Source organism: Salvia splendens, chromosome 13 (assembly GCF_004379255.2).
Source record: "Salvia splendens isolate huo1 chromosome 13, SspV2, whole genome shotgun sequence".
NCBI classification, from domain to species: Eukaryota; Viridiplantae; Streptophyta; class Magnoliopsida; order Lamiales; family Lamiaceae; genus Salvia; species Salvia splendens.
Window position 1 is genome coordinate 27565481 of NC_056044.1, and position 27865 is coordinate 27593345.

At 40.0% G+C, this 27865-nt stretch overlaps 3 protein-coding genes and 1 pseudogene across 3 annotated transcripts; 2 read left to right on the forward strand and 2 right to left on the reverse strand.

The window, feature by feature from the left end:
* The first annotated feature begins 388 nt into the window (after positions 1–388).
* On the forward strand, positions 389–4045 carry LOC121761072. The gene is made up of 4 exons (XM_042156661.1): positions 389–462; positions 1033–1209; positions 1625–2848; positions 3901–4045. The coding sequence occupies exons 1-4, from the start codon at positions 448–450 to the stop codon at positions 3934–3936; spliced, it is 1452 nt and encodes a 483-aa protein (XP_042012595.1). The 5' UTR covers positions 389–447; the 3' UTR covers positions 3937–4045.
* A 144-nt stretch (positions 4046–4189) lies between these two features.
* Positions 4190–6608, reverse strand: LOC121761071 (TORTIFOLIA1-like protein 5). Its single transcript, XM_042156660.1, has 4 exons — positions 5654–6608; positions 5486–5570; positions 4914–5362; positions 4190–4831 (listed from the first exon to the last, which is right to left on the reverse strand). Exons 1-4 carry the CDS (start codon positions 6446–6448, stop codon positions 4436–4438), a joined length of 1725 nt encoding a protein of 574 aa, XP_042012594.1. The 5' UTR covers positions 6449–6608; the 3' UTR covers positions 4190–4435.
* An 11849-nt stretch (positions 6609–18457) lies between these two features.
* On the forward strand, positions 18458–20324 carry LOC121760319. Its single transcript, XM_042155994.1, has 3 exons — positions 18458–18655; positions 18869–18935; positions 19109–20324. The coding sequence occupies exons 1-3, from the start codon at positions 18578–18580 to the stop codon at positions 20038–20040; spliced, it is 1077 nt and encodes a 358-aa protein (XP_042011928.1). The 5' UTR covers positions 18458–18577; the 3' UTR covers positions 20041–20324.
* A 1511-nt stretch (positions 20325–21835) lies between these two features.
* On the reverse strand, positions 21836–24336 carry LOC121762745 (annotated as a pseudogene).
* Positions 24337–27865: the final 3529 nt, after the last annotated feature.

Consider the following 27865-nt stretch of genomic DNA (forward strand, 5'->3'; position numbering starts at 1 on the left):
ACACTTATCAAACAATTAAAAACCGAATTGATGTTTTGCATCGATCTACCAAACATCAACAATCAATTACTATGATGGTGTAGTAATTCTATTTTATCCCTTACTTCTAACTTAATTAATTAGTGTCAACCAATTAATTGAACAAAAAAAATTCCCATCCCAATAACCGCACGTGCCAGTTCCACCTGGTACGTGACAAGGGGTCCACCGCCACGTCGGACAAGCGCACCACAGTAGGCCCACTCGACTGCTTCGCGGTTCGCGCCCATAGAGCCGAATACTGAAACCACTATCAATCGGATTCCTGAGGGGTAAACTGGAGATTTCACATTCATCGGAGGATTCAGTTCATAACAGACAGCTCTGCTGAGGAAACGAGTTTATTTCGGACCGAAAAACCTCAGAAAAACCGACCTTTTTTCCAATCTTTTTGAGGAATCGAAGAGAATGGACGCCAAAGAGGTAATCTTTGCCGCTGATTCTGGGTCTAACGCCGCCGTCTCCGCGGCGGCGCTACTACTCTTTTTTTTTTCTTTCAAATAGCCGCACCAACTACCGAATTGATTCCCTTAACCGTTTTTTACTCCTGCATTTGTTTGTTCATTGCTGTGAAGTTCGATCCTTTTGTGTTTGCTTATTTTCTTGATCTTCATGCTTTTTCTTTTGGCGATTTCGGTGTTTTTTTCGTTTAATTTGAATGTTCATCTACTTTCTAGTTATTTTAGGAAATGCAGTTGTGATTTGATTATCCCTTTTTGTTTTTATTTCACGTTTGAACTTTGAAAAAGTTATTCTTGAATTTTCACTAGAAGTGATTCAGCTTGTCTCGTGTCTTTTTCATTTACTTGGATTTAATTCAATAGCTCTAATCTAAAATTTCAAAATGGGGTTAAGTTTTGATGATTTTCCGTAGGTATCTTGGAATGGTTTAGTGTACCTTTGAGGTGTATATGTTGAAATTATCATGTTGAAATTATCAGCTTTTTTTCTTTTGGATTAAGTTGTCTTCTTTGGTTGGTAACTTGTGTGCAGAAAGTGATAGGATTGCAGGAGGCGTATGCTGATATAATATTGAACATATCGAAGGAGGCAGCAGCTCAGGTTATGTCGTCCGAGAAGAGGGCCGTGCAGTATCAGCACAAGCTGAAGGTGGCGAAAGAGGAGGCATTGCGGATGCTGTTGCACCTCAAGAAAATGATGGATGCTAAGGTGAACTATTTGATCTGTTTTTTTAATAATTAGTGGATTTTCTGTATTGTTATGTGTTTTAGAAATCTTTACATCGGTTTAAAAGAAATTTATGTTTGTTTAGAGTGTAGTTGTTTTGTTTCTAGAGATGCTTCATCACCCATATCTTTTTGTGGATTGATTTTTGATGTTTACCTGTTCTTTATCCTTAACTTAATTTCCTTGTAAGCTTCAGATGATCATTGCTTGTGCTTCTTAAATTTCCTTCTCTTTCTTTCTTGATTCTTTGTTACCTTGGTGGCTCAAATATTTCAAGGGTGTTTTGGTGCTATGCCATCTGGTGTGCTCTCATGCTATCAAGTGAAGCCTAACCTCTAATTACATCTAGTGTGCTCTTATGTCTGTCACTCTACTCATATTTCAACCACTTTTTCAGAATAGTGAAGCGGAAGCTGCTGCACTGAATGAGCAGAAGAAGATTGAAGAACTAGAAGCTCAGCTTCAGGAAGCTGAAGATATTGTCAGAGATCTTAGGGGTGAATTGGGAGAGGTACAGGCCGAGTTGGAAAGGTTAAAGAAAAGCAATTTGCAGAATGTAAATGAACCTGAGAATGATAGTTTACAGGAGGTGCCTACTGCAATCTACTCATATGAATTTAGTAAACTTCATCATCCAAACTCTCTAGATGAATCTGCTGTAGCTTCTGAAATCACAATGTTGAGCCCAATGCAGAAAAATGAATGTTCCAAGTTTTTTTGTAGCCAGAAAGATTGCATGCGTAGTTCACATATTAGGAGTCAGGGTTTGCCTTCAATAGGATTAAGAGACAACTGCAAAGAGCCCGGGATGTATAGAAATGGCTGTACGCAGAGAATCCATGCGTGTGAGAGGAATCTTTTGGGCAAGAAATTGTGTCCTGGGAAAACTAATAGCCCAAAGGACAAAAACAGCAGTGAAGAGTGGGAAAAGGATGGATACGCCAACAAAGCACCATCAATTGGGGATAGAACTCAGAGTGAACTTGAGAACAAATTTTTGGTAGATGTTAATCTAAGTACTTTCCAACCTTTTCGTCGGAAAAGAAAGAGAGCTAATAGGCAAAGAGAAAGTGTAACATGTATGACTAAGATGCTGAGTGATCCTCCCCAGAAAGCTGATCGATTGCCAGAACTTTCATCAAGACATATTCTTGATTCAGCCAAAGGCGATGCTCACTCTTGTGAGAGTCCTCCAACAGTTGCTCCAGTGCTTTCCTCAAGTGAAGTTATAAAAGATTGGATTGACCAAGGATGTGAAATAATGAAGGAAAAGATGGGGCCGTTAGGGGAGGAAGCTGGATTTGATGATAGCTTGTTGCCTCCTGTTTGTAAAGGGGCTGTTGAAAATGATGATATTCCATCAAACAGTTTGGACAGGACTTCATTGGACAGAACTACAGGTCTCCCTAGCCAACCCGTAAGGGAACGGATCATCAAATACACATTTCAAAGGAAGCGCAAGAGAGGAGCTCCGAGTGAATCTGAAATGGCAGTGTCACCTGAGACGGAAAAGAGAAACGAAGATAATAAAAGTACTCTTAAAAACCAGCAGCCATCCAAGGATAGCTTGTTGTCAGAGTCATCCCGAGACAGTAGGCGATTGGCACAAGTTGCTCGTCAGGTTAGTGAATAAAAACCTCTAACTACCTATGAACATTGCTAGTTTCCTGTTTGTGCATCCACTTGGCTCTGGGGATATAGAGTTTGCTATGATGTATTCAGCTCCTTTGTGTTTTGTCTACCCTAGTTCTCTTTTACTGATATGTGCTATTTCGTTACTTTGATAAATCTAAACTCTATTTTGTTTGCACTTATTACCATTTACATATGGAAGTTTCCATGGCTAGATCTCTTTAATATAGTGGAGCATTCTGTTTTTGAAATATTTCATGTACAATAATGCTAGTTCTGATTACAAAGGAAATGTACAGTAGCAAAATTAGTCCACTGATGTGATATTCCATTCGATAATTTCACCATATTGGCAGGTGTGAAATTTCATATGGTCTGTTATGCCCTGAAAACATCTTAATGGAAAAACGCTTAATGGAAGTAAAACAGAGATCTTTAGTCATTATGTTCACTAAGTTAATCTCAACCTGTCTTTTGGTTATAATGAGTGGGACAGGGAGCAGTATTTGGTGAGGTATCTCAGAAAATATTCCAGTAAAAAATTTACTTATTTAGATTTGAGAATTTAAATCTCTTTGTCAGCCAGCCTTTTCCAAGAATCAATTTTCTTCATGAAGCCTTACCACTTCAAGCTATTACTCAAAGCTTCAAGCACGAGTCCTTGGGTTTCTGGTTGAGATGAAATATGTGTAGCAAACAATGATGGCTGAAATAGTTAAAGACATTGCACTCTAGCCTGAGAAAGTAAAGGTAGTAAATTTCAAGAAATGAGAGAAGAAATATTAGGCATCTAGCCTTGTCCCTTATGAGTAAGTTGAAAAATGAAATATAAAGGTAAATACAATGCAGCAATCTGTGAGTGTATAAGTTTTCAGGAGTAATGCAAGGTTATATGACTAGTTATATCAGAATGTTTCTTGTATCAGACACTAAACATCTTCTAAATGTTGTATGATACCATGTTACCCTCTGCTTTCTTTATTTGCTTATTGCGGTCGATCAGTCTTGCCATATGCTTATTACTTGTATTTAATTTGGCAGCTTCTATCCTTGTCTGAGAAGAAGTGGTGGCATTGACAAAGTGTTTCATGATATCGGTGTGTATAATACTACCATTATTCAACACCATGTAAGAGAGATGATGACAAGAACTTGTAATCATACAGTAGTAAGCTACATCTGGTTTCCCAAGAATTTCTAGTTGCATATTTTCAAAGCTATTCTAAAACAGTGTTTCCATTTGCAGTGTGCATTCAATAGTGTTTTTGGCACTTAAATTTATGTTGAGTTACCCAAATTATAATTTCAAGATATATGTTAGTCATCATCCTAAATCAAGACAGTTATTATCACTACATATGAAAACGAATTACATTTTGCATCCACTCTACAACTTTTCCAGCCATCTGCTGCCGGAGCAATCGTAGTCAGTCTAACCCTAATCTCTTCTCTCAACAAATTGATGACAAGGAGACAAACAGAGCTCAGAACTCCCAGCCACCACTATATTAAGGTTGTCAACTTGTCAGACATGTATAGTTGGGAACAAATAATGATGTCTGAAGATCCTCCTCAATCAAGCTTGACCCTTCACTGAAACTTGTTGAAGAGGGATTTCAGCCAGTGGGTTCATCACTATAACCCCACGGCCACCACGGAGGGGATGCCTCCGGTTCTGCAACAGAAACCCTCCGCAACCATCTTCGTTCTTGCCAGGAACGCTGCCAGCTGCCCCAACCGATGGTTGGGTTCCACGCAACTGGGAAGAAGCTTGAGCCCCAGCTTGTGCCTTTCTCCGCATCTTCAGGTTGAGGAAATCTGCACCTGGCAACGAACAGCAAGAGGCTCCATTTGTCGACATCTTTCCAGTGGAGACGGCTAGATCAAATGAGATCTCATCCAGTGCAAGCTGTATACCATGCACACGTGCCTCCAGTGAATGAATACCTCTCTGTGAGCTCTCAGTAAATCTCTGTATTACAAAAGAAAAATCAAATATCAGTACATCACTAGCTATAGATAATGTTGTACATTCAGCAAGAGAAATATTGCACCTGAAGAATTTCCAACAAATTTGACTGCTGAATTTCAATCTGAACAAGCTGCTTCCTGATTAGAGACAGGCCTTCACAATCTCTCTGATTCCTAGACACATCTTCGGTTGCATTACTAACTACAACCCTATGATTATGCTTCTCGTAGCTCTCTTCGAACAGAGCCCGTCTGATTTCCTGGTTCTCAGACCGCCCCCCCTCCTCTCCACCCTGCTTATCTCCAGAAACCGATGTGACAGAAGAGCTAGTAGGAGCAGCTGCAGCGTCTACTTTCGTGTTGGAGGGCTTCTTGCTATCCAATTTTCGGAACATTGGAGGACTAGTTCTGTTCCCATTGCTTCCAACAGAACTCCTTCTCCTTGCTGCAGAAGCAGGAAAGCCATGCGGGCTACTTTTCTTTACTTGTGAAGATGGTTGGCTAATGCCAGTTTTTGAGCCAGGAGCAGTTTCTGCATATTGCCGAATCAAGTAAGAAAACGTTCAAAATCATACCTTCAGGCGAAATATCGTTTCTATCAAGAATTGGTACAAACTAGCAGAAAATATCAACATCTGCGAAATCAAAATCATACCTTTAGGTGAAAGCTCATCCGTTAGATCAGGAATCTCCTTCCAAGCTTCCACCATCTGATTCATCGTCTCCCTCGCAACCTTCACCTGATCAAATTCTCACACACATTAATCTAAAGGCATAATCAAAAAATTCAAATTCTTATATCTAAATCGGAGAAAACCCAAACCTTGTCGAATCGCTTAGCTTCAAAAGTCTTCAAGCAAGAAGCTTTATATTCGGAGAGAGCATCTCTCTCCACCGCCGCCATCTTCGTCAGCGCCTCCGCGGCAGCCTTCCTGGCCGCCCAATCCTCGCTGCTCAAGAACTCCACCAAACTTCCGATCAGATTCCTCATCGCACTCCTCCCTCCGCCGCCGCTGAGCACTCCCTCAACCTCCACAAGGCTCCCCAACAACGCCAAGATCGCGCCTTTGGCCTTGAAGCTCTCGCATTTCGCGAGCTTCTCAAGCCGCGGCAGCAGCTTGCGGAGGCTCCCCACGTCGGGGTTGTTGGAGCCCTCAATCACCGCGGCGAGGCACAATGCGGCGCCGTTTTGGGCGTTTCCCTCCTGCTCCGCGAAGAGGGCCTCGACGAATGGCTTCGCGACGGAGCTGAATGCGAGGTGAGAAGCCAAGGAGAGGGACGCGGCGACGCAGGCGGCGCGGACGGAGGAGTCCGGGTCGCGGAGGCGGCGGGCGACGGCGGAGAGGATTTTCGAGAGGTGAGGGGAGAGGGCGCCGCCGTGGTGGGCGGCGAGGACGGAAAACAGGCGGAGGCAGTGGCGGCGGACGGGGGATTTGTCGGAGGAGTCGGTGGCGGAGATGGAGGAGATGAAGGAGGGGAGGAATTCGGCGTGGAGGCTACGGGCGATGGACTCGAGCTCCGCGGCGGCGGCGGCGTGGGTGTCTCGGTCGGAGAGCTTGTGGAGGCACGTCAGCACGCGGTGCTTCAGGTCGCGAGCCTGCTTGCTGGAGGCCGACATTGTAGTTAGTGCGGTGGCGCCGGCGGCATCGCGGTGGTTGGATTTGGAGGGGAGTTCGTTTTTCTGGTTTGTGGTGGAGTGTTCATTTATATAGTGGGGATAGGATTAGGAGGAAGGAGAGGTAAAACGACGTCGTGGGATTGGATACAGTGATGGTACGTTGTCGTATTCGGTTGCTCTCCCCGCCAATGCCATGTGCTTTTCGCTCGCTTTCTTAAGTTAGTTAAATAACTTAACTTAATGAGTAATTATGAAGGGGATTAGTTTAAGGCCATAAGATTCTCCATTTCTCTAAAGTGGTCCTGAAAATATAAAATTGAGATGGTAACAAGATATATAACGTGGTCCTAATTTTAGGAATTAAATGTGGAAATTTAGAAATTATTAGTAGGGCAGTTAAAAGCCGTTAATTGAGCATAATAAATTTCCTATAAAGTAGGACGGTATGGGCATTAACTAACACAGTTTAATAGCAATCATGATCGATCAAATTATTTTCATAGGCTATATAGTAGAGTCATGTGGTTCAACCCCCGCGAACCCTATTTTTATTTAAATAACTAAAACTTGAGTGAAGATGTTAGCAAATTATCAAAAATTAAAATTTAAATATTGAACTTAAATAATGGTGGTATTAACTCTTACTTATAATAAAAAAATGAATTAAATGAAAATTTGAAATACTATATAGAATGCAGTTTTGGAATAGATATTACGTCTGCTTTAAAGGAGGTTGATGGAGAATGAATACCAATTAAGCTAGCTGCAGTAGATAAGCTCCAATACCACCTAATTAATTAGATGTGGTTGAAACTTAAATAAGACATTGAATTATGAACTGTTCTTCAAATCTATAGTTAATTTGAATTTACTTAGCTCATCTCTAACATGCGTTCAAGCAGGAGAAATAAGGAATTGAGAAAAAAGTAAAATATACTAAAAAAATGAAAGATGCTGCAAATCATGAAATAAGACTTAATTTATATATATAGATTAATTTGATTAATCTCTTCGTCAGATTTGAGACCTCACACACACACGAATATGTGTACACTTCTCAATAATACATTCCGTTTATAGGATGTGTTTATACTTATTCTATTTACGTACACTAGTGTACATGTCAACATATATGAGTAAATATTAGTATTGAGAATTTATATTACACATATATACTGTACTTCAGAATTATCAAGTCAACAAGAGAGGAAAATAAGAATATATACAAAAAATTGAAGCATAACATGTGGGGTGGTTGGAGGATAAAGTTTTCTTTTCTTCATGCTTAAAGATACTTAATATGCAAATCTCAATTTAATGTGATATTTCAATAAGTTACGAACCCTATTATTACGAGCTAAGTAATTATTTACAAAATTTATATCCAACCACATGTGAAGATACTCTCTCTCACATACACACACAACAATTAATCATTTTCGTTTTGTAAAGGAGAATGAATAATATATGGAGTATGTGGGATGTTTGTGCGAACAATTCAGAAGATACATGATGGGGTATGTGTTGTATACTTGAGTGTGAGAAATGACCAACTTAATACCTTTCACTTCATTATTATATTTGATTTTTTGAATTTTAATTTTTTTAGGGGATTTTGATATGGCATATATTCATTGACTTGATGGTCTTAATTGATATACTTTAATTGGATAAAGCATGCATATAACTTTGTTAAAATCAATATGAATGATAAAATATTTCTAAATTTTAACTTATACTCATGTGTTTGTTATCTCCAGTTATGTTATCTGACTCTCAGTTGCAAAGCTTGTAATATAATGCATATGACATAGTAAAAGTTTCTGACAAATGTATCTCGTGAGATTCTGAGTTTCTTGATAATGACTTCACAATTTAGGACTAGTATCATGAATTTACCCTGTTTTTTATATTAATACTATATGTTAGTGTTTCACAAAATAAACAATTAATGCAAAAATTCTGATTTTGCATATTAACATGGAGTACAAAATTGAACGAAAATAAACCTTACGTATCTTTATAATGGGAGTCAATATGATTAACACATGTGTATGTGGACATGAGTCCAAGAATGGGCATGTGCAGTGTCGTTGCATGCAACCAGGCACATAACATGGAACGTCTTGATATACAAACAAATGACCCAATTTGAAAGGACAAAACTCTAGTAATTAGGGTTTTTTGGGGCTTGGTATTCTAATCCTTACACATATACATGCATACAGTGATACAGATATTCAGCATGCATGCATGTGGTCCTAAATATGTCTATATATTAATATAATTTGTATTGGGGTTAAGAAGAGGGGAGGTCAATTTAAACTAATAAATAATTCTTCAAAGCGTCATTATGAAAATTTATTAAAATTAAATAAGTACATAAATATGATATGCGTGAGAATGTGAAACGGTGAAAAGTTAAAAAAAGAAGAAAGGAAGGAAGGAAATCCTAAATTAATTAGTTGCAAATAATAGAGGACCTACTAATTAGAGGATTTAAAAAGTCTTGAATGATCATGCAAACTCTCATAATTTCACATGCAAGCAAGTACACAATCATGTTTTTGTCTTTGGACTATATATATTAAATTTGGCAGAGTTGAATTATAAATTATTCAAAGTAGTAGTAGTATTAATATTTTTTAGTCAAAATTCCGCCAATAACATTAGTGTTAGATGATGGGATCCTGAAACCACAGAATATGTATTATGTATCTTGGTTTGAAGTTAATAATTTCGAATTTCTTTCAAGTTTCAATCATAAGAGCATGCGCAGCGGTGGCGTCCGTCGCCATCGCCGTCCGCGCCGCTGGCACGGACGCCATCCGCCGCCGCTGCGCTCGCGCCGCTGGCACGGCGCTGCTCGATGTATCGAGCACGTCCGTGCCAGCGGACGCACACGTGGCGCGCTCCCATTCGTCAACGGCTCGACCGTTGCATTTAAACATTTTTATATATATTTTTTAAAAAAATCGGTTTTTTATTAAAAAAACCGATAAAAAAAAATTTCACTTCCCCAAAAAAATATATCCGTTTATAACCGTTTTTTACACCTTATTAAAAAAAATTTTCATTTTTTTTACCCCAAAAATACACACTTTCATCTATAAATACCCCCAATTTCACCCCAAAAATTCACATCAAACTACACAACTCTCATCATCATTCTCCAATATCCATTCTCATCTCCATTCTCTCATATCCATTTTCATCTTCATTCTCTCATACCCTACAACATCACTATGTCCGGCCAAGACGATAACCCTTCGGGCTCCCACGGTTGGAACCCCGAATGGTTCGGTTCACAACCGTTTCCTAGTCCGGAAACGGAATATTCGGCCCCTCCTCAAACCCAAGATTCGGCCGTTCCGGGTGGCTACCGTCTATACCCAATCGACGACCAAGGTGCCTCCGAAGGGCGCTACGGGTGGACACCGGCGCCTAGGCATCGCGCCCCTTCCCAAATGCCGATTCCTCCATCTCGCGCCGGTGTCCGCACACCGTACTCACCGGCGGAGATGGAAAGATTGTTCAAGGCGTACTTGGAAATCTCCGAAGATGCGATGGTTGGAACGAACCAATCCGGCGATCACTTTTGGTGGCGCGTCTCTAGCCGGTACAATGCAAACCGGCCGCCCGGAACGATCGAGCGCAACGAGAGTATGGTGCGCAACTGCATCGGCCGAGCCAACAAAGAAATTGGCAAGTTCAACGGCTATTTCATCCAGGAGTCCCGGAATGCCGGGAGCGGCCGAAGCGAGGTCGACATCATCACCGCCGCGCTGAGCACCTACCAATCCATGAACGGTAAGTCGTTCAAATATCTTAACGTTTGGCAGGAGATGCAGACGCACCCGAAGTATAAGGGAGGCATAACATTCTCCTCTAGTGGCTCCTCCAAACGATCAAGGTCGGTAGCCCTATCCGACTCCGGCTCGGAAGAAGTGGCTAGCCAACTCGCCGGAGCTAACTTGGGTAGCCCCGACGCCGGACCGAGCGGTTCCCAACGCCGCCCCCAAGGAAGGAAGAAGGCGGCGGCCAACCGTCGTCGCGGCTCGACTCCCGAAGCCACTCCCGAAGCCGCTCCCGCTCCCTATGTGCCACCTCCACCCCCGAACAACTCGCTGTGGATGCTCTTAAGCCAACTCAATATGGCCGATAGGTCATCTATGACCCCCACGCAACTTGAAACACACGAGACCATGATAAAAGGTCTCCAAAAACAATTGGGGTTGATCCCGCCGGATGCGTAGTCTTATTAGGAGTTTAATTATGTAATTTTTAATTTTTAGGATTTTAATTATGTAATTTTTAATTTTAAGGAGTTTAATTATGTAATTTTTAATTTTTAGGATTTTAATTATGTATTTTTTAATTTTATTTGTAATTTGTAATATTTATTATGGTTTTTAAATGGATTTTAATATTATGGAAATGTTATTGTTTAATTGAATTTTATATTAATTGTGCTCGTTCTTGCGGAAGAGCACAGTTGTGGGTGTTGTGCTCTTGCCAGAGAGCAGGCATGAATAGTACCGCCCGGGCCCACAACCGTGCCGCTGGCAAGAGCACGGTTGTGGATGCTCTAAGCAGGCAGCAGACATCACACATGGATTCGCCTACCTGCTTTAATTCAGTCTTTATATATCTTTGACTCCTCAATTAAAATTGCGGACTCCTTTAAAATGTTGGTTTCTGGATTACAAGAAATAAACACGAAATAAACACGAGTCGGGCGTAATACAACTCAAAAAAAGGAATAAAGAGAAGTAAACTAAAACGAAATTACAAAGAAGAGTTAGAAACAATAAACCGTAAAATAGTGGAAATAAGCCAAGTCGAGGAGGCCTCTTTCCGCAAGACGAGATACGCCCCGGTAGTGCTTTCAGATTTACGTGTCGTCCCCAAAGATAAAACGGCTTACGTCTCTGATGAAGCAGCACTGCAATCAACAGAGCTCTGGCGAACTAGATGAAGGTGAGGGCAGAGCTTCGACAAAAGAACAATGCAAGAGAGGGAGAGAGCTTATGCTTTGTATGCTTGTGAATGAATTGGTGTAGAGAATGAAAGAGTATGCATGCCTATTTATAGGCCAAGTCCACTCATTTGAATTGATGGAGTCAACACCCATTATGTATGTCATGATGGCTTGATTGTAACCGCCGGGGTTACAAGCAATTACAGACGTTACAAATGTCAACCAGGGAAGATGAACCTGGACGGATGTATCTAGACACCTCTCACGTAGTTGTTCATTCCAAAGATGTATCTGGACGACTCGATCAATGTGCACGCATTCTACGAAACTTTCTCCCTATGCTCATTTGCTACATTATTTTATCTACGTGTCCAAAATAATATTAATTACATATCTCCATATATCGTGACATACTTTAATATATTATTTCTCACTCACCGGAATCGGCTTAGAGAAGTGAGTATACCACAATCATCTACTCGGAGCGTAGATCGATTATAAATTATTTAATTTTTTCAAAATTAAATATTCCGTCACTTGAACGATCCGTCAAATTGCATTGACCGCACTACGATTCCAACAATCCCCCACATGAGTGGAAATAACCAAATGCATATGTATGCAGACACAAACTCAACCCTCGAGAGGTATCTAAGCATAAGGATAGGTAGTTGTTGGCTTTGAACCATCCATAGTCAACACCATCGGATACACAGGTGGCCTAGTAGCGCGATGCTTTGAACTATTCCTCCACGGCGTGCACTGAGACAATGGTGTTAACACTTAAACACCTCAACCTCATCCGTTCTCACGTTTTGTGTCCTTTGCGGCCTTGGACACCACTTTGGATTCATAAGTGTGTAATTTGAAGCGGCTACAATTCACACTTACATAGGTGATTCCTAGTCGAGTATCTTGCCCTACTCGGTCTCCTTGATAACTCAATCTCCTCGAGATCCTTAGGAATCATTAAAAGTCATAGACTTAGCCTCACCACTAGGCAAGTTTTTCAACACTCTATTGCTCTCTAGGGAATAGATATAGATGAGTGTTTCACACAAACTCTCATAGCTTAGTTTTCCCATTGAACCAAGTTCTTGGGATCTCCAATCATCATGGTTGGGTTACCACTATGACAATTCTTTAGTTTGTAGATTTCAAACTCATTCCCTCTAGCAACTTGTTCATTTGATCACGGTTTAACCCTTTGGTTAGCGGATCCGCTAGATTATCTAATGACTTTACATAGTCAATTGAAATCACCCATGTTGTGATCAAATGTCTCACGGTATTATGTCGTCGACGAATATGTCGAGACTTACCATTATAGAAGCCATTATTGCTCTTCCAATAGCGGCTAGGCTATCACAGTGAATCAACATTGGAGGCACTGGCTTAGACCAACATGAAATATCTTCAAGGAAGTTCTTAAGCCACTCGGCTTCTTCCCCAACTTTATCTAAAGCTATGAATTCCGATTTCATGGTTGATCGGGCTATGCATGTCTGTTTTGTGGATTTTCATGAGACAGCTGTTAGGTTTAGTATACTGAAAATCATGTTTCGAGCAAATTCGCACGAATAGGAATCTTGCTTGTATACGGAAAAACTCTACAATCCACTTTTAACCCGATTCAGTATTATTCGAGCAGTTTGCACGAATAGAATCAGTATATTATTACATTGTGTTTACTTGTGCGTTTATAAGATGTTTTATAAACATTTAAATGCATAAGAAGTAAACAAAGCCTAAGTCTTTTGCTTAGTAGACTGGTCGTGGGCTGCGCTCACTTTAAGGTACTACAGTCGGTTCTAAGCAATGCTTTGCAAAAGAAAAAGAAAAATTTCACAACCTAGATAGGCTTTGGCTACCTATTGTGAAAGGTTGCAATGTCAGTCCGATTATTGCTAAGCCTTATTGAAATAAGATGACGTTGGTGTGGTATAGCACTGAATGGATATAACAGCAAGACGTGTCTTTATGCTATCTACTGAAAGACGAGGTCTTGATAAATATCTATTTCTTAATCAATGTACGTTAGCATTGAGCATACGATATTGAGTATCTACTACTTTGACTTACCAAAGGTGCGGGTTTTTCGTCACCCAACGATCCAGGTATATTGGGTAGTGGTGATCATTATCTAGCGGTGCTAGGATTGCTATTATGTTGAATCGTGCGAGAGGTGAGTCTCGTTTGATAATGTCCTCAAGAGGAGCTTGAACAAGGTTTTATTATTCGGAAACTGGCCAGTTGGAATTTAATTATTCCATGAATAATAAATAAGTGTTTCTTGCTAAGTCCACTCTTGAAATTAATAAGATGTTAATTAATTAAGTCCATAGCAGACTTTAATTAATGGATATTTCTATCTTAAGCGCGAGAAATAAATAATAATAAACAAAATGGAAACCCGGATTACTTGTAATTTCGGATTTGGATGGGGAGGTCAATATTACGTCTGTAGTGGTTGCTCGTAATATTCCAATATAAGCTTGTATTAAATTGTGGGTTCAATTTAATTAGTAAAAAGCTAATTGGGGGAGCCCATATCTAAAACCTTCCATAGATCCCTGACTTGGCCCAATATGAAATTAATATAAATAGGAGAATAAAAGAGACAGAATCATTATTCAAAATATGAGAAAATTTCGCCCCTCTCTAATTGGATAGGGTGGACGAAAATTTCAGGAATTTCTCCTCCGTGAGAAAGTTCTGTCTTCTTTATTCGAGTCCTAGTGTTTCGATAAGATCAGCCCACCCTGATGTCGGAATACAGTTTGGGACACCAGTCAGAAGATCCGTGGTCTAGTATTGAAGATCATCGTAGAGAAGGCGCGAGCAATCGACGATTCTTTGGAGAATCAAATCGGTAACTCTAAACCGTAGAATTCATGTTTAGGATTTATATTCTATGAGCATGAATTATTTGCGTTCTAGCATGCAATTCTGTGTTAACATGTGAATAGATTAATTCCATAATCGGTCAAATAGATCCAACGTCTGATTTATTTGTTTGTACAAGTCTTCCGCTGTGCAAGGGGCTCCAAAACCCCAACAATTGGTATCAGATCCAATTTTTGGCTCTGATTATATGGATTAATTTCATGTTATGTGAATTGCTTGAATGCATGTTTTTCTTCGTTGTAAATTTTCGAATTAATGAATATAACGTATGAATGAAGAATTGAAAAGCCGTGACAGGTGGAATTTTATTTGCCAACAAATGTAGTCAAAATAACATCATCATTACGTGTGATGATTGCTCCAAATTTTTTTAATCAATTCGTTGATGACTACCCATGTATAAAAATCGATTCAATTCATCGGCAATTTGGAGTCATCCCCGACGGGGCAGCAGTGACGTCTTGAGCGATCTGCTGCGATACCGGGCAGATCAGTTTGCTGTTCTGCCGGAGGTAACGCGGAGCAGAGTACGCAGAAGAGATGACGCAGCAGCAGCGGCGATCGGGCGGCGGCGGGTGCGACGACGCAGCGACAGCAGCGTCGGTATCCCGCAGTGCAGCGTCGGCGATTGGACGACGACGGAGCAAGGCTGGCAGCCCTGTCAGGCAAGCTGTGACGCTGGGCAGGCGATCAGCGAGCAGGAGCAAGCAGCGCCGACGAGCGACGTCGACGCAGCAGCGTCGGAGACGTCAGGCTCGCCGAGAGCGGTGCGTGCAGCGGTGACGAGGACGACGCACTAGCGACGTCTTCACGCCGGCCGCAGCGGCGAATTTTGAGTGGGAGTACGATGGCGCAAGATTAGGGTTTCCATATGCGTGACGTCGTTTGTCTCGTCTCGTGACTTCGCTTTCCAAATTTTGATTAGGGTTTCCAAATCCTTGGATTGAATTTTGGAAATAATTCAAGATTAATATGGAAATAAGATTTGAATATATCTTTTTGAGGATTTTATATATTATTTGAGAGTTGATTATGAATCAAATCTTGGATTAATTAGATTCTTTTCTTATTTAATGGATTTATATGGATTTTATTTCTAGATTAATCCTAGTTATATTTGGAAAATAATAATCTAATATTTATCTATATCCTATGGATTTATATGGATTTATTCCTAGATGAATCCTAGATGGATTTAGATAATGACAATATTATTTATTCTTATCCTATGAATTTATATGAATTTATTCATTGATAAATTCTAGATGGATTTGGATAGTGATAATATAATATTTTATTCTTATCTTATAGATTTAGTCAAATACATAATGCACCCAATGACCAGTGCATATTCTTCTTGTGTAACGAGTTCGCCTTTGTTTTTGTTCAAGTGAACGTCGAGTTTAATTGGAGTCTTAACCGGCGCGCCATCATTGGCCTTGAATTTCTTCAATATTTTCTCAACATAATGAGATTGTGTTAAGATGATTCCATCAGATATTCTTAGAATTTTCATTCCAAGAATTACATCGGCTAGACCCATGTCTTTCATGTTAAAGTTTCTCTTTAACATGGCTTTCGTCTCGTTAATCACTTGACCGTTACTACCCATGATTAACATGTCATTAACGTAAAGACACACTATAACATATCTGTTATCAGTGTTCTTAATATAGACACATTTGTCGCATTCGTTGATTTTAAACCCATTTTGATAACATCACATTATCAAATTTCAAGTGCCATTGCAACGTCGTTTGTTTCAATCCATATAGGGACTTTACTAGTTTGCATACCTTTTTCTCTTGTCCAGGTACTACAAACCCTTTGGGTTGTTCCATATAGATTTCATCTTCTAATTCACCATTTAGAAACGCAGTCTTAACATCCATTGGATGAATCTCAAGATTATGCAGTGCAGCAATCGCGAGAAGCACTAGGATAGATGTAATCCTCATTACAGGTGAATAGGTATCGAAGAAGTCATGTCCTTCCTTTTGTTTAAAACCCTTTACCACCAGTCGGGCTTTATATTTATCCAATGTTCCATCGGCCTTAAATTTCCTTTGAATTACCCATTTGCACCCTAAAGGTTTAGCGCCTTCGGGTAGATCAACCAACACTCAAGTGTGGTTTAGCAAAATTGAGTCAATTTCGCTTTAAACAGCTTCTCTCCAATGTAACCCGTCTGGGCTAGCAAAGGCTACTTTTATTGATGTTGGTTCTTCATCCAACATAAAAGCAATGTAGTCGGGATCAAATATTTTTGGTGTTCTGACCCTACTACCACGTCTTAGTACTGTATCGTTTGGATCGGGCCTTGCATGCTTGTATCTAGACACCTCTCACGTAGTTGTTCATTCCAGAGATGTATCTGGACGACTCAATCAATGTGCACGCATTCTACGAAACTTTCTCCGTATGCTCATTTGCCACATTATTTTATCTACGTGTCCAAAATAATATTAATTAATTAATTAATTACATATCTCCATATATCGTGACATACTTTAATATATCATTTCTCACTCACCGGAATCGGCGTAGAGAAAGTGAATATACCACAATCATCTACTCGGAGCGTAGATCGATTATAAATTATTTAAGTTTTTCAAAATTAAATATTCCGTCACTTGAATGATCCGTCAAATTACATTGACCGGACTACGATTCCAACATAAAAGTCAGTATATTGAATAGTATCGACTCCCAATATGAATAGAGCATGTTTCCCAGTTGAAACATGGAAATAAAAAAATCCAGGCTTTATGAATTGTAAAAATAGTTAATTAGCTGATCGTTTCTGTATTATTTTGAAATGACTAAAGTTCAATTTTGGTCCCTTATATTTGCCTTAAAATTCTTTTTGGTCCCATACATTATGTTTGTGATCTTTTGGTCCATAACATATTGTTTTGGTACATTTTGGTCTCAAATAAGGTCACACAAACTTAATGTATATATGGGACCCGAAAAGAATTTTATGAAAAATGTACGGGACCAAAATTGGACTTTAGTCCTAGATTATAATTAGGTTATTAAATTCATCAAACATTTTGACTGTTAATTTTAACAGAACAATATGTTTGGAACTAAAATGTACAAAAACAATATGTTAGGGATCAAAATGGCACAAACTTAATGTATGAGACCAAAAATAATTTTAGGGCAAATGTAAGGGACCAAAATTGGACTGTAGTCATTTTAAATTATTTTAGATGTTAAATAATCAGATTATATTTTAATTATATACTTCGTCTGTCCATCATCAAACATCATATTGTATCATTTTGGAATATCGACCGTTACAAAATGAAAAGAACCAACCACAAGAAGATGAGTTTAATACATGGCAAACTCGCTAGTTAATTTGATTTTATCACAAAAAAGTGAAGCAGGTAACTCATGATCAACATTGATTTGTGTTGAAACAAGCAAGATTATAACCTCATTCTTGCTCTCCGGCAGCATTAATTAGTTGAAACTCTTCATGTATTCCAACAGACGTTGGTAACAAAAAAATATTCATGCCAAACGGACGACCTTCTTGTTCCAGTCCTGTTGCCTAGTTCAAGAATTTTGAATTGTTTTTCTACATTGCATGTTGAATATATATAAAGACTCTTATGCACACCAGATCAATACACTATACTAAATGATGATAAATTGATAGGGCAAATTTGGGCTTTGCACATTGAATATGTTTGGGCTCCATACATTCTGGGCTTGTCCGACTTCTGAGAGATACATGCACATAATTCAATACGCGCACTATACATGGGCTAATTGTTAAGTGGAAAACATTCATGTATAACAATAATGTTAATAAATTATCAAACATTTATGATGTGTAATTGACCTTCCAATTTCCCATTGTAGTAACATAAATTTTGAGGTCATACCAATTCTGCCCTTCATTTTTGGCTAAATGTAATTGTTCTAGAATGTTACGTAATCCCCGGAATTTACCATTATGCCCCCTATGTCATCTCGCATGGCTGCCCTCAGTTTCTCGTGATCTTTGCGTGCGACGCGCGACACGTAAGGGTAGAAAAGTAATTGGGAGGGCTATATATAGACGGCCAGTGTTGTTCGTACAGTCGAAAAAGGAGAAGTGCAAATTGATTTCTGTTTATCCAAATTTTTTTATCAATTTCACTGTAGCTTTAATTTTCTCTCTCCGCGCCCGTTTAATCGATCAATTTAGGGTTTTTCCGATTCGTCACCTAGTCGACTCAGCCATGATTTCCGATTCGATCCCCAACGCGTCTGTCGCCCTCGCCTCATCTAACCCCAAGGATTTGGCCAAGAAGAAAAGGGTTCGTTTTCTGCTCTCAATTTTCCCTTTATGAGTTTATGCATGCATTGTGAACTGCATGTTGATTTCTTTCTTGTGAATGGAAAGGAGATAACTTTTCCTCATTCAAATTCATATTTTCGGAATATTTAGCTCTGAAATTTATGTGGTTTAAAATGGCCATTTTTTCATTGCCGTATAAGATTTTTGTTAAACAATATTTTTCGAAATTCAGGCCAATCGGTCGGCGAAGTTGAAGCAGTCCAAGCTTGATGCTCGTCGGGAACAGTGGCTTTCTCAAGGTATTGGAAACAGCCCTTTTCCCACCATTTGGAAGCACTATTCTCCTTTCCGTAAAGTGTTTTTTGTTTTTTTGCTTTCTTGGATATGATTACTTGAAAGTTATTTTCACTTTGATTACTTATTAGTATTTGATTACCAAACGGTTTTATTTATTTATTTTTAATCTTTAAAGTGAAGGGTAAGGGTGGGTGTAAGGAGGAGGTGAATGGTGAAGGGGGTCTGATGAAGTTGGAAAACAAGAACATGCCTATTGAGAAGCTGGAGAAAAGTCTAAGACGTGAGGATGGAATATATATAGATGGATTATCCGTTCATCATTTTAGTGATTTCGAATCCTCGCCTGCGAACAGCCCCACCAGTAGTGCATTAGGCGGAAATGATTCTGGCGTCAATTTTACTTCCAGTAGCCGAAGCAGCAGCAGCAGTGGTCGCAGCAGTAGCTGTAGCACTAATGGTTGCTTTTCGGGTATCATGAGTGAGGAAGATGAAGGGAATGGTGGTGATGATGGCTGCTTGGATGATTGGGAGGCTATGGCTGATGCCTTGGCTGCTACGGAAGACAAGCATTTGGGTCATAAGCCCAGCTCGGGATATGGATTACCTGTGGAGAAGCATGGAAATACTGCGGCATGTGGTTCTGGGCTGAATTTGGCAAAGCAGCCTTTCCGTGAGAGTGATAATCCAAGTGAAAAGCAAAAGAGTGACAGGATATCTCAAGCAAAATGCCAGGCTTGGAGACCTGATGATACATTTAGGCCTCAGAGTTTACCTAATCTGTCAAAGCAATATTGTATTGGGTTAAATTCAGATCGGCATTTTGGTCTAGGAGGTTCCGTTTGGGGCTGTAAGAATGTCGGGCCAGTCCCTACATCATGTCCGATTTGCTATGAAGATTTTGATTTCACAGATTCAAGCTTTATCCCCTGTCTCTGTGGATTCAGGCTCTGCCTTTTCTGTCACAAGAGAATTCTTGAGGAAGATGGGCGTTGTCCCGGCTGCAGGAAGCAGTATGACTGCAGCCCTGTTGAAGGAGAGGCTACATTGGATGGAGGGAGCTTGACTTTTCGACTTAATCGTACTTGTAGCATGACAACAAGATCCTAGAAAGAGTCTCCGTTCCTTGATCTGTATGTTAGGTCTCTCTTTTTTCTTGGTGTGCATTGCGTTTGTCGTCGCTTTAAAACTGTTTTTCGCAGTCCTAGAAATTGGTATAGAAATTTGATTTTGGAGCACAATGAAATCAATCTAGCACTCTTATGATTTCAGTTGCTTTTATATATATAATTATGTATGTATATATATTATGTGTAATCATATGAATAGCTGCACTTATATAGTAATGAGGTGCATAAACATTTTGAAATAAATGCTTTGTTTTTTATGATTTATCAATTCTGTGTAATCTTTTTTGCTCATTTAGATTAAATTGAGAAAACTTTGTTTCCCTGTATTCTAATAATTGATTTTGTTCCCAGTGGTCATTTCACTTGAGAAAAAATGGTTTCCTATTTTCAGAGAATCTGAAAACGCTATGGATCTCAATATTTGAATTGGTATGCACAAGAAGAATCAATGTATGAGGAATGAGAGTCACTGCAGTTATAAAAATTCTGTACAACCAACAATGTTTTGTTTGTAGTTTGTACTATCAACTGTGTATGGGAGCTTGTTATTAATTAAAGAAATTGAGATAATAGATAAATATAACTATTAACTAAATACTGATCTCTATCAGCTTGTGCATACATGGCTGGCTGAGGGTGAAACCGTGAGATTAGTGTGCCGAAATGTTACTGTTATAATGCTACACAGGCTAGCGTGCAACCATTGAGTTGGTGGATTTGGCTCTTGATGTAGTGAAATGACAGCAGTGAAATTCCCAGTAATTACAACTTAGTAATTACAACTTTGTAAGAAGATCTCATTTAATGAACTATTAGTCTTTTAGATATTTTTCTCTTACACATGCAGACTATTTTCTTGTTTTATTGTTGTGGGGAGGAGAAAGAAGGCATGCTGGCTTCTCCTTGTGATACAGAGACTTAGTCTGAATCAGGGAAGGTCGAGTTTTCAGTAACATTGTGGTGCAAACTAATACTACTATTATTCTGATTTTGGCAGCGTTTTGTTGGGCTTAGAGATGATGCAAACTAACATTCCTAACGTTGGAGACTTTTTTACCTTATATTTCATGTGTTAGCTCATTCTTGAACAGAAAAATCTCTCTTCTTTTTCATTTTTTGAAGGTATTCCATTTCCTACTGAAGGAACCAGCGGTGATGTATGACATTCTTTCAAAAGTGATGGTGTCATGGTGGTACCTTTTAATTATTTGGAAGTTGGAACCATCCATAATCCATTTTCAATGGTAGCCGGTGACTTGGCTGGATTTCACCTATTTTGGGATCAGAAGATTGTCTTACTGTACATTAGTTTCAAATGCAATGATATATGTTTTGAGTAACAGTGTAGGCCAGAATTCTTTATTTGAATTCAGTCATTCAGTGTAAAGCAAATGTTCAAAACTGAATTATTTCAAATGTTTTTTGACCGGTTACTATTCAACTTGAATAAATTATCTTTAGCTTGTGCCATCCATCTACGGATATGTGGGATGGAAACAAAAGAGAGGAGAGCAGAGTACGCTTGGTTTTGTATAGATCGAAATGCAGATCACAAAAGCCGAACTAATGTTATGATTTATCTGCTATTATGTGGTAAACGCAGCATTTAACTTGTGCTGTTTGAAGTTCATCTCTGTATCACACTTTTGTTAAGATGGTAATTTTGTGCTTGTATTTTCTGCAATTTTATGGAGCTGGGTTTTAATTATTGCCAGTACTATTTTTATGGCATCCGTGCAGTGCTGGCTTCTTGTACACGGATATTTAGAGAGAGCTTTTAAAAATCTCTTAGCAAGTGAGGTGATATTGAGGATTTTGGGGGTGCATTTAGCCCCACCCATACTTATCAAAACAAGACTTCAGTTTTTTTATAAAAGCTGGAATGCAAGAACCAGACCTATGCTCAAGAGGGAGTGTCTTCCACCACTTACTGAAACTAGAACCCTCCAAGAAAACATCGGTCCCCATCCATCCATCCATCCATTACTAACCCATGCATACAGATCCTGCTCCAACCTCACAATCTCACCCCTAACCTGATCATACCGCTTCGCCCTCAGCTCCTCCACCTCTGCCCAGAATGTCGTCTCTGAGCTCCCCCACGCCACCATCCTCTCTGCGTGCTCCCGCCACTTTTGCGTGAACTTGTACCTCTTCGGCCTTGCTTTCACCATGTAAGGCCCTGTGTCCTCGTTCAGCAAGTGTCTGTAGTAGTTCGCTATGTCCAGTGGCTCCATGAACCGCCTGAACAAGGTCCCTAGCTCTACCCATTCCTTCCTGCCCTCGAACCCGTCGGGCAGCTCGTACCGCTTGATCATCTCCACGATCTCGTCCCATATCCCGGAGAGCTCCTGCCTCTTCACATTGGCATTGAAATCAGTTAATATCTTTTTGGATTTTAAAGGTGTCATAGTAGCCAATCTTCTTAATCTCACAGCTAATCTTGTATTCATGTATCTTCTTTAGTACTTCTCTAATGGTGTCTTTGTTGGAGTCTATTCTCCTCTGGTTCTCCATCTTCTGCCTCTCCATTTCGCCAGCAGCGCGAAGGCACAGCCGTGTTTGAGCCGTCTGAAAACCAGATAAAAAAGCATCAAGATAGATCAATTGCTGTCATGATTCTGTGTATGTGTGTGTGTATGTATGAAGCATTGAGTGGTAGTATCATACAAGGCCAAGATCATTTAGTGCAGCTGAATAACAGGTAGTGGCTTGAGCATCTAAAGGGATATTTACAAGACTGTCTAAGTAGATCACATCTTGCATATTTAGGCTCTCTTCCAATTCACTTTCATGTAAGAAATGGTCTCTCATCATTTTATGCAGAAACTGTGTTTTCTTCCTCAGGGCTGAGCTGAAGGCAGAAGAAGAGCATCTGCAGCACGGCGTCCGGGTTGTCAACCGCAACTAGCTTCCCTTTCCCTGGATAGAAGACGAATGTCCCGAAAGGCCGATAAGGGCTGAGCTCAACTATGCTCGCAACAGTCTCCAGCAGCAAACTGGTGCACCCCTTGAGGTTGCATGCGGCATGGCTTGCCACAGACAGTGCGTTTTTCATGACTGACAGCAGGAAACCCGACGCTGCAGACAAGTCCTGCAGATGGAACTGTGATCTCGGGTTGAGAGACTCGAGAACGGCGTGCAGCCATGGCTGGATGCTCGAGAGAGGAGCCAGGTTTATCCGTGGCACAATATCATGCCTTCTCACGAAGTGGAAGAAGCAACTGGACCAGTTCTCGCGCCTCAGAGCATGACAGAAGACGTGGTTTCCGGGTAGAGGTGATCCAAAAGTTACACAGAGAGGCATTGTCTGAGAATGGTCGGATCTTATGTATTTCTCAAAGCACCAAATGGCTGCGAGAATGGCCGTTGCACCCCCCGAGGAATGCCCCGCGAAGACGACCTGCTTCCTCTCAGACATAGCTTTCTCCACCTGAGATCCATTTTTGTCTTTTGAGTTCAAAGACAGTTCAATCACTAAATAGACTATGTTTATATTGAAGCTCTCATCTTGATAAACAATCCAAAACGTGTGTTTGTGTGTGTTTGTACCAAAACCTTATCAACACCTTGTGGCCCATTTTATCTTTGGAAATCTCCCTTTCTCCACATGAAAAGTTCAGGCAATCAAGATCATCCAAACCAAACTAAGCCCACAACAAATTCAAGAAAAACTAAAATCTCAATATAAGCTTAAAACTCAGTCTATATTCAAGATTTGCATACCTCTGCTGCAAGTGGTGATAGGGCATCAAACCTTGTAGCAAAAGCTTCATTTACTAATCCTATCCCTTCATTGCCAACACTCCTGATACATGGAAACTTGGAGACATCAGCCTTAACTTCCCCAAATGGATCCTTGGTGAACCAGTCATCAATACACCATGATCCCGGGAAGGCGAAGAGAACATCGTTGGAGCCCCGGGTTTTTTCATGGATGTATGGCTTCCCAGAGGGGCCTTTTCATGAGCCTTCATGGACAGTCTGCTAGCCCTTTGAATCACATCCTCTTTCAATCCTATCTTCTCTCCTAGCCTCCCTCCAATCATCTTTATGCAAGTTTGTGAACAAGTTGAGAATCAAGTTAGGAGGTTTTTCTTGAATCTGGGATTTAGATGTATTGGGATGAAGGAGTGTGGGAGTTCCTGTAATGGATGGATGACGATGATGGTCATTGACTTGGATTCTCGCTTGACTTGGAATGGTAAAGCAAAAGGTTACTGGAATTATGTGTGTTTCTAAGGCAAGCAAAATAAGGAGTACTAATTGATTTCACTTCTAACGTTAATTATTTATTACTATTTGTGTTTAAATCTGTTTGAAATAAAATACATATTCTCAGTCATACAAAATGTAAAATCGTGTTGCCCATGTTTCTTTTTAAGAAACAATGGTGGATTGATTAAAAGTATTCAACGATACAATCCAGAATAAAAGACCAAAACATAAAGGGAGGATACATAAAGGAGTTACGAGCTAGAATATGTGCTAACATATTGTTTGAACGACAAACCCAAGCAACTACCACATCAGGTCTCTGTAGTAGTAATTATTGACATTCCGATATGACGGCTCCGTATTCGGACCAATCGGGTGATGTGTTCATAATGGAGAAGACTACCCCTTGTGCATCTGTGTATATGATACCTGGCCCAGGACAGTGTTGAGAAACATACTGAAGCGTAGTGCGAATGACTATCGCTTCAGATACACAGGGAGGCAGAATCCCATATTGACAAGAAGAAAACGCATTAAGAAATAAACTGACATGCGATAGCAATAAAGAACCTGTGCCGATCATATTGGACTCTGCGAATGTAGCGGCATCCGTGTAACACCGCCAGCTTTCGGATGGGGCTGTTCCAGTGCTGAATTGTGGAGATTCGCGAGGAGCTATGGGGTATCATTGGACACGGAGAAAAACTGTGCCCCGAACGCCTTCAAGAGAATGGTAGCAACAGAGAGTTCGAATGGGACAACTCCCTTAGGGTAGCACCACGTCGGATACAACAACCTAGGAGCAGCTACACGTCGGATACAACAACCTAGGAGCAGCTAGTTGCGCAACAATGATGGAAGCCCACTCGATGGATCATTTAGTAAATTAGATAATAATGCAACTTCTCAGAAAACAACATCTCACAATATGAATAATATGATTACGTGTGAGAACATTCCTCTGTCTAACTTTAAATGACCAAGGACAATTGTTTCACTGACCCCTGAAGTTTCGACTGAGATCGATTCAACAGCCGTCTCTAGCGAGTTAATTACTCGTTCAACAATTACATTGGCGGGCGCCTTTGTGCGACCCGACCAGTCATCATGAAAATACTAAGTTGGAACTGTCGGGGTCTCGGCAACCCCCGGGCAGTTCAAGCGTTGGACGATCTCCTACGCCAGTACAAGCTGGATGTGGTATTTCTTATTGAAACTTGAGTTGATAGTAAAAAAATTGAAGAGCTACGGAAGAAGTTGCGTTTTGATAATGGGTATGGGGTCAGCCGAATGGGTAGAAGTGGAGGTCTTGCGGTTTTGAGCAGATTCTCAAGCAAGGTAATTGTGACTACAAGTTCTCATAACTATGTGAATGTGAAAATTTGTATGGATGATGGTTTTGAGTGGTTAATGACATGTTTTTATGGCTACCCAGAAAGATTTCGTAGGCATGCTTCTTGGGAATTATTGAAGTCTCTCAACCCTAGTTTTGATGTACCTTGGCTAGTAATAGGCGATTTTAATGATCTTGCTTGTAGTTCAGAGAAGATCGGTGGTAATGATCACCCAACCTACTTTCTAAATGGATTTCGTTATGCACTCCAGCACTGTGATTTACATGAAATAGAATGGCTTGGTACTCTTATACATGGGAGAGGAGAAGAGGATCACCTAATTGGGTTCGTGAGAAACTCGATAGAGCGGTAGCTAACACTAAATGGTTTGAGAAATTTGAAAATGCAATCATCAAAACAGGGGTTTCTTCAGTTTCTGATCATTCACCAATTATACTATCAACTGATATTGTTTCAGTACAATGGCATGTGGAGCGTTTTCGTTTTGAGAATAGTTGGTTTAAACAACCCGAGTTTCGGCAATTGGTTGAATCACCGTGGAAGCAGGAAAATCACGGACTTACTCACAAAATTCAACATATGGGTAATGCCTTACAGAAGTGGGGACGCAACCTGAACAATAAACTTAACATCAAGAAGAAACATTTAAAAATAAGACTCGAAGTTTGTCGAAACAACAACACAGATGAACACACTAACTTACGAGATGAGTTGAATACAATCCTTGACATGGAATGAATTCAGTGGAAACAAAGAGCTAAAGAATTTTGGCTTCAAGAAGGAAATGCGAATACGAAATATTTTTATCTTGCGGCAAATAATCGCAAATGTCGAAACACTATTACAGAGCTGTAAATGAATCAGGTGTGACAATCCGCAGCAAAGATGGTATCCATTCTATTATTAATAATTATTTTCAGCGATTATATACTGCTGAAGTTACAGATTTTGAGCCCGTTACGTCTTTAGTTAATCCACGAGTTTCTTCTAATGATAATGCTGAATTACTTGCTCCGTTTACGTATGAGAAATTTCAAAAAGCTATGTTTTCTATGCATCCTGATAAAGCACCAGGTCCTGATGGTCTTAATCCTGCTTTCTATCATAAATTTTGGCATTTGATAGGTGATGAGGTCGTTGTTGCAGGGTCTTCTTGGCTAGCCAAGGGACAGTTTCCACCATCGCTTACAGATACAATTGTTGTGCTCGTCCCCAAAGTTGACAACCCAACCACAGTCAAAGACCTGAGACCTATATATGCAATGTCTTATATAAGATTATTGCAAAAGTTCTTGCGAACCGCCTTAAGAGATTACTCCCCGAAGTTGTTTCTGAAAATCAATCAGCTTTCATCAAAGGTAGATTGATTACTGATAATATCCTGGTTGCTTTTGAACTAATTCATCACATGAAAAAATCGTTCAGGCTGAGCTGGGGGAAATGTTGCTTTAAAACTTGATATAAGCAAAGCGTGTGATCGCATTGATTGGGGTTTTCTTGAAGCTATGATGGCAACCCTCTGATTTGATCGCAGATGGATCACCATGATTATGATGTGTGTTTGAAATGTTCGTTACTCAATCTCAGTGAATGGAAATGAGATAGGGCCAGTTATCTCATTACGAGGTCTTCGATAGGGCGATCCACTTTCACAATACTTGTATATCCTATGTGCGGAGGGATTAACTACCTTGCTAAATGAGGCTGAGCAGTGCAGAATCATCCAGGGAATCTCCATATGTTAGGGTAGCCCTTCCGTCTCACACTTGCTATTTGCAGATGATTTATTTTTTATTCTTCAAGGCTACAGAACAACAATGTCACACTAGCAAGAATATCTTGAAGACCTATGAACGTGCTTTGGGGCAGGCAGTGAACCTTACAAAATCTGGCATCTTCTATAGTTCAAATGTGTTCGAGATTCAGAAAGAGATTTTATCAAGTATTCTCCAGGTATTCACTCCTCTTGATCATAGTCGATATCTAGGATTGCCATCCCTTGTCGTAAGTAATAAAAGATCTATCTTTGAATACATTAGAAACAGACTGTGGGCATGCATACAAAATTGGAAAAATAGATTTTTGTCAAGAGCTGGCAAAGAGAACTTATTAAAAGCTGTAGCACAAGCCATTCCCACATATGCTATGAGTGTTTTCATGCTTCCAAGTTCTCTCAGTGACGAATTACATAAGATGATGAATTCCTTTGGTGGGTTTCGAAAGATGATGGTG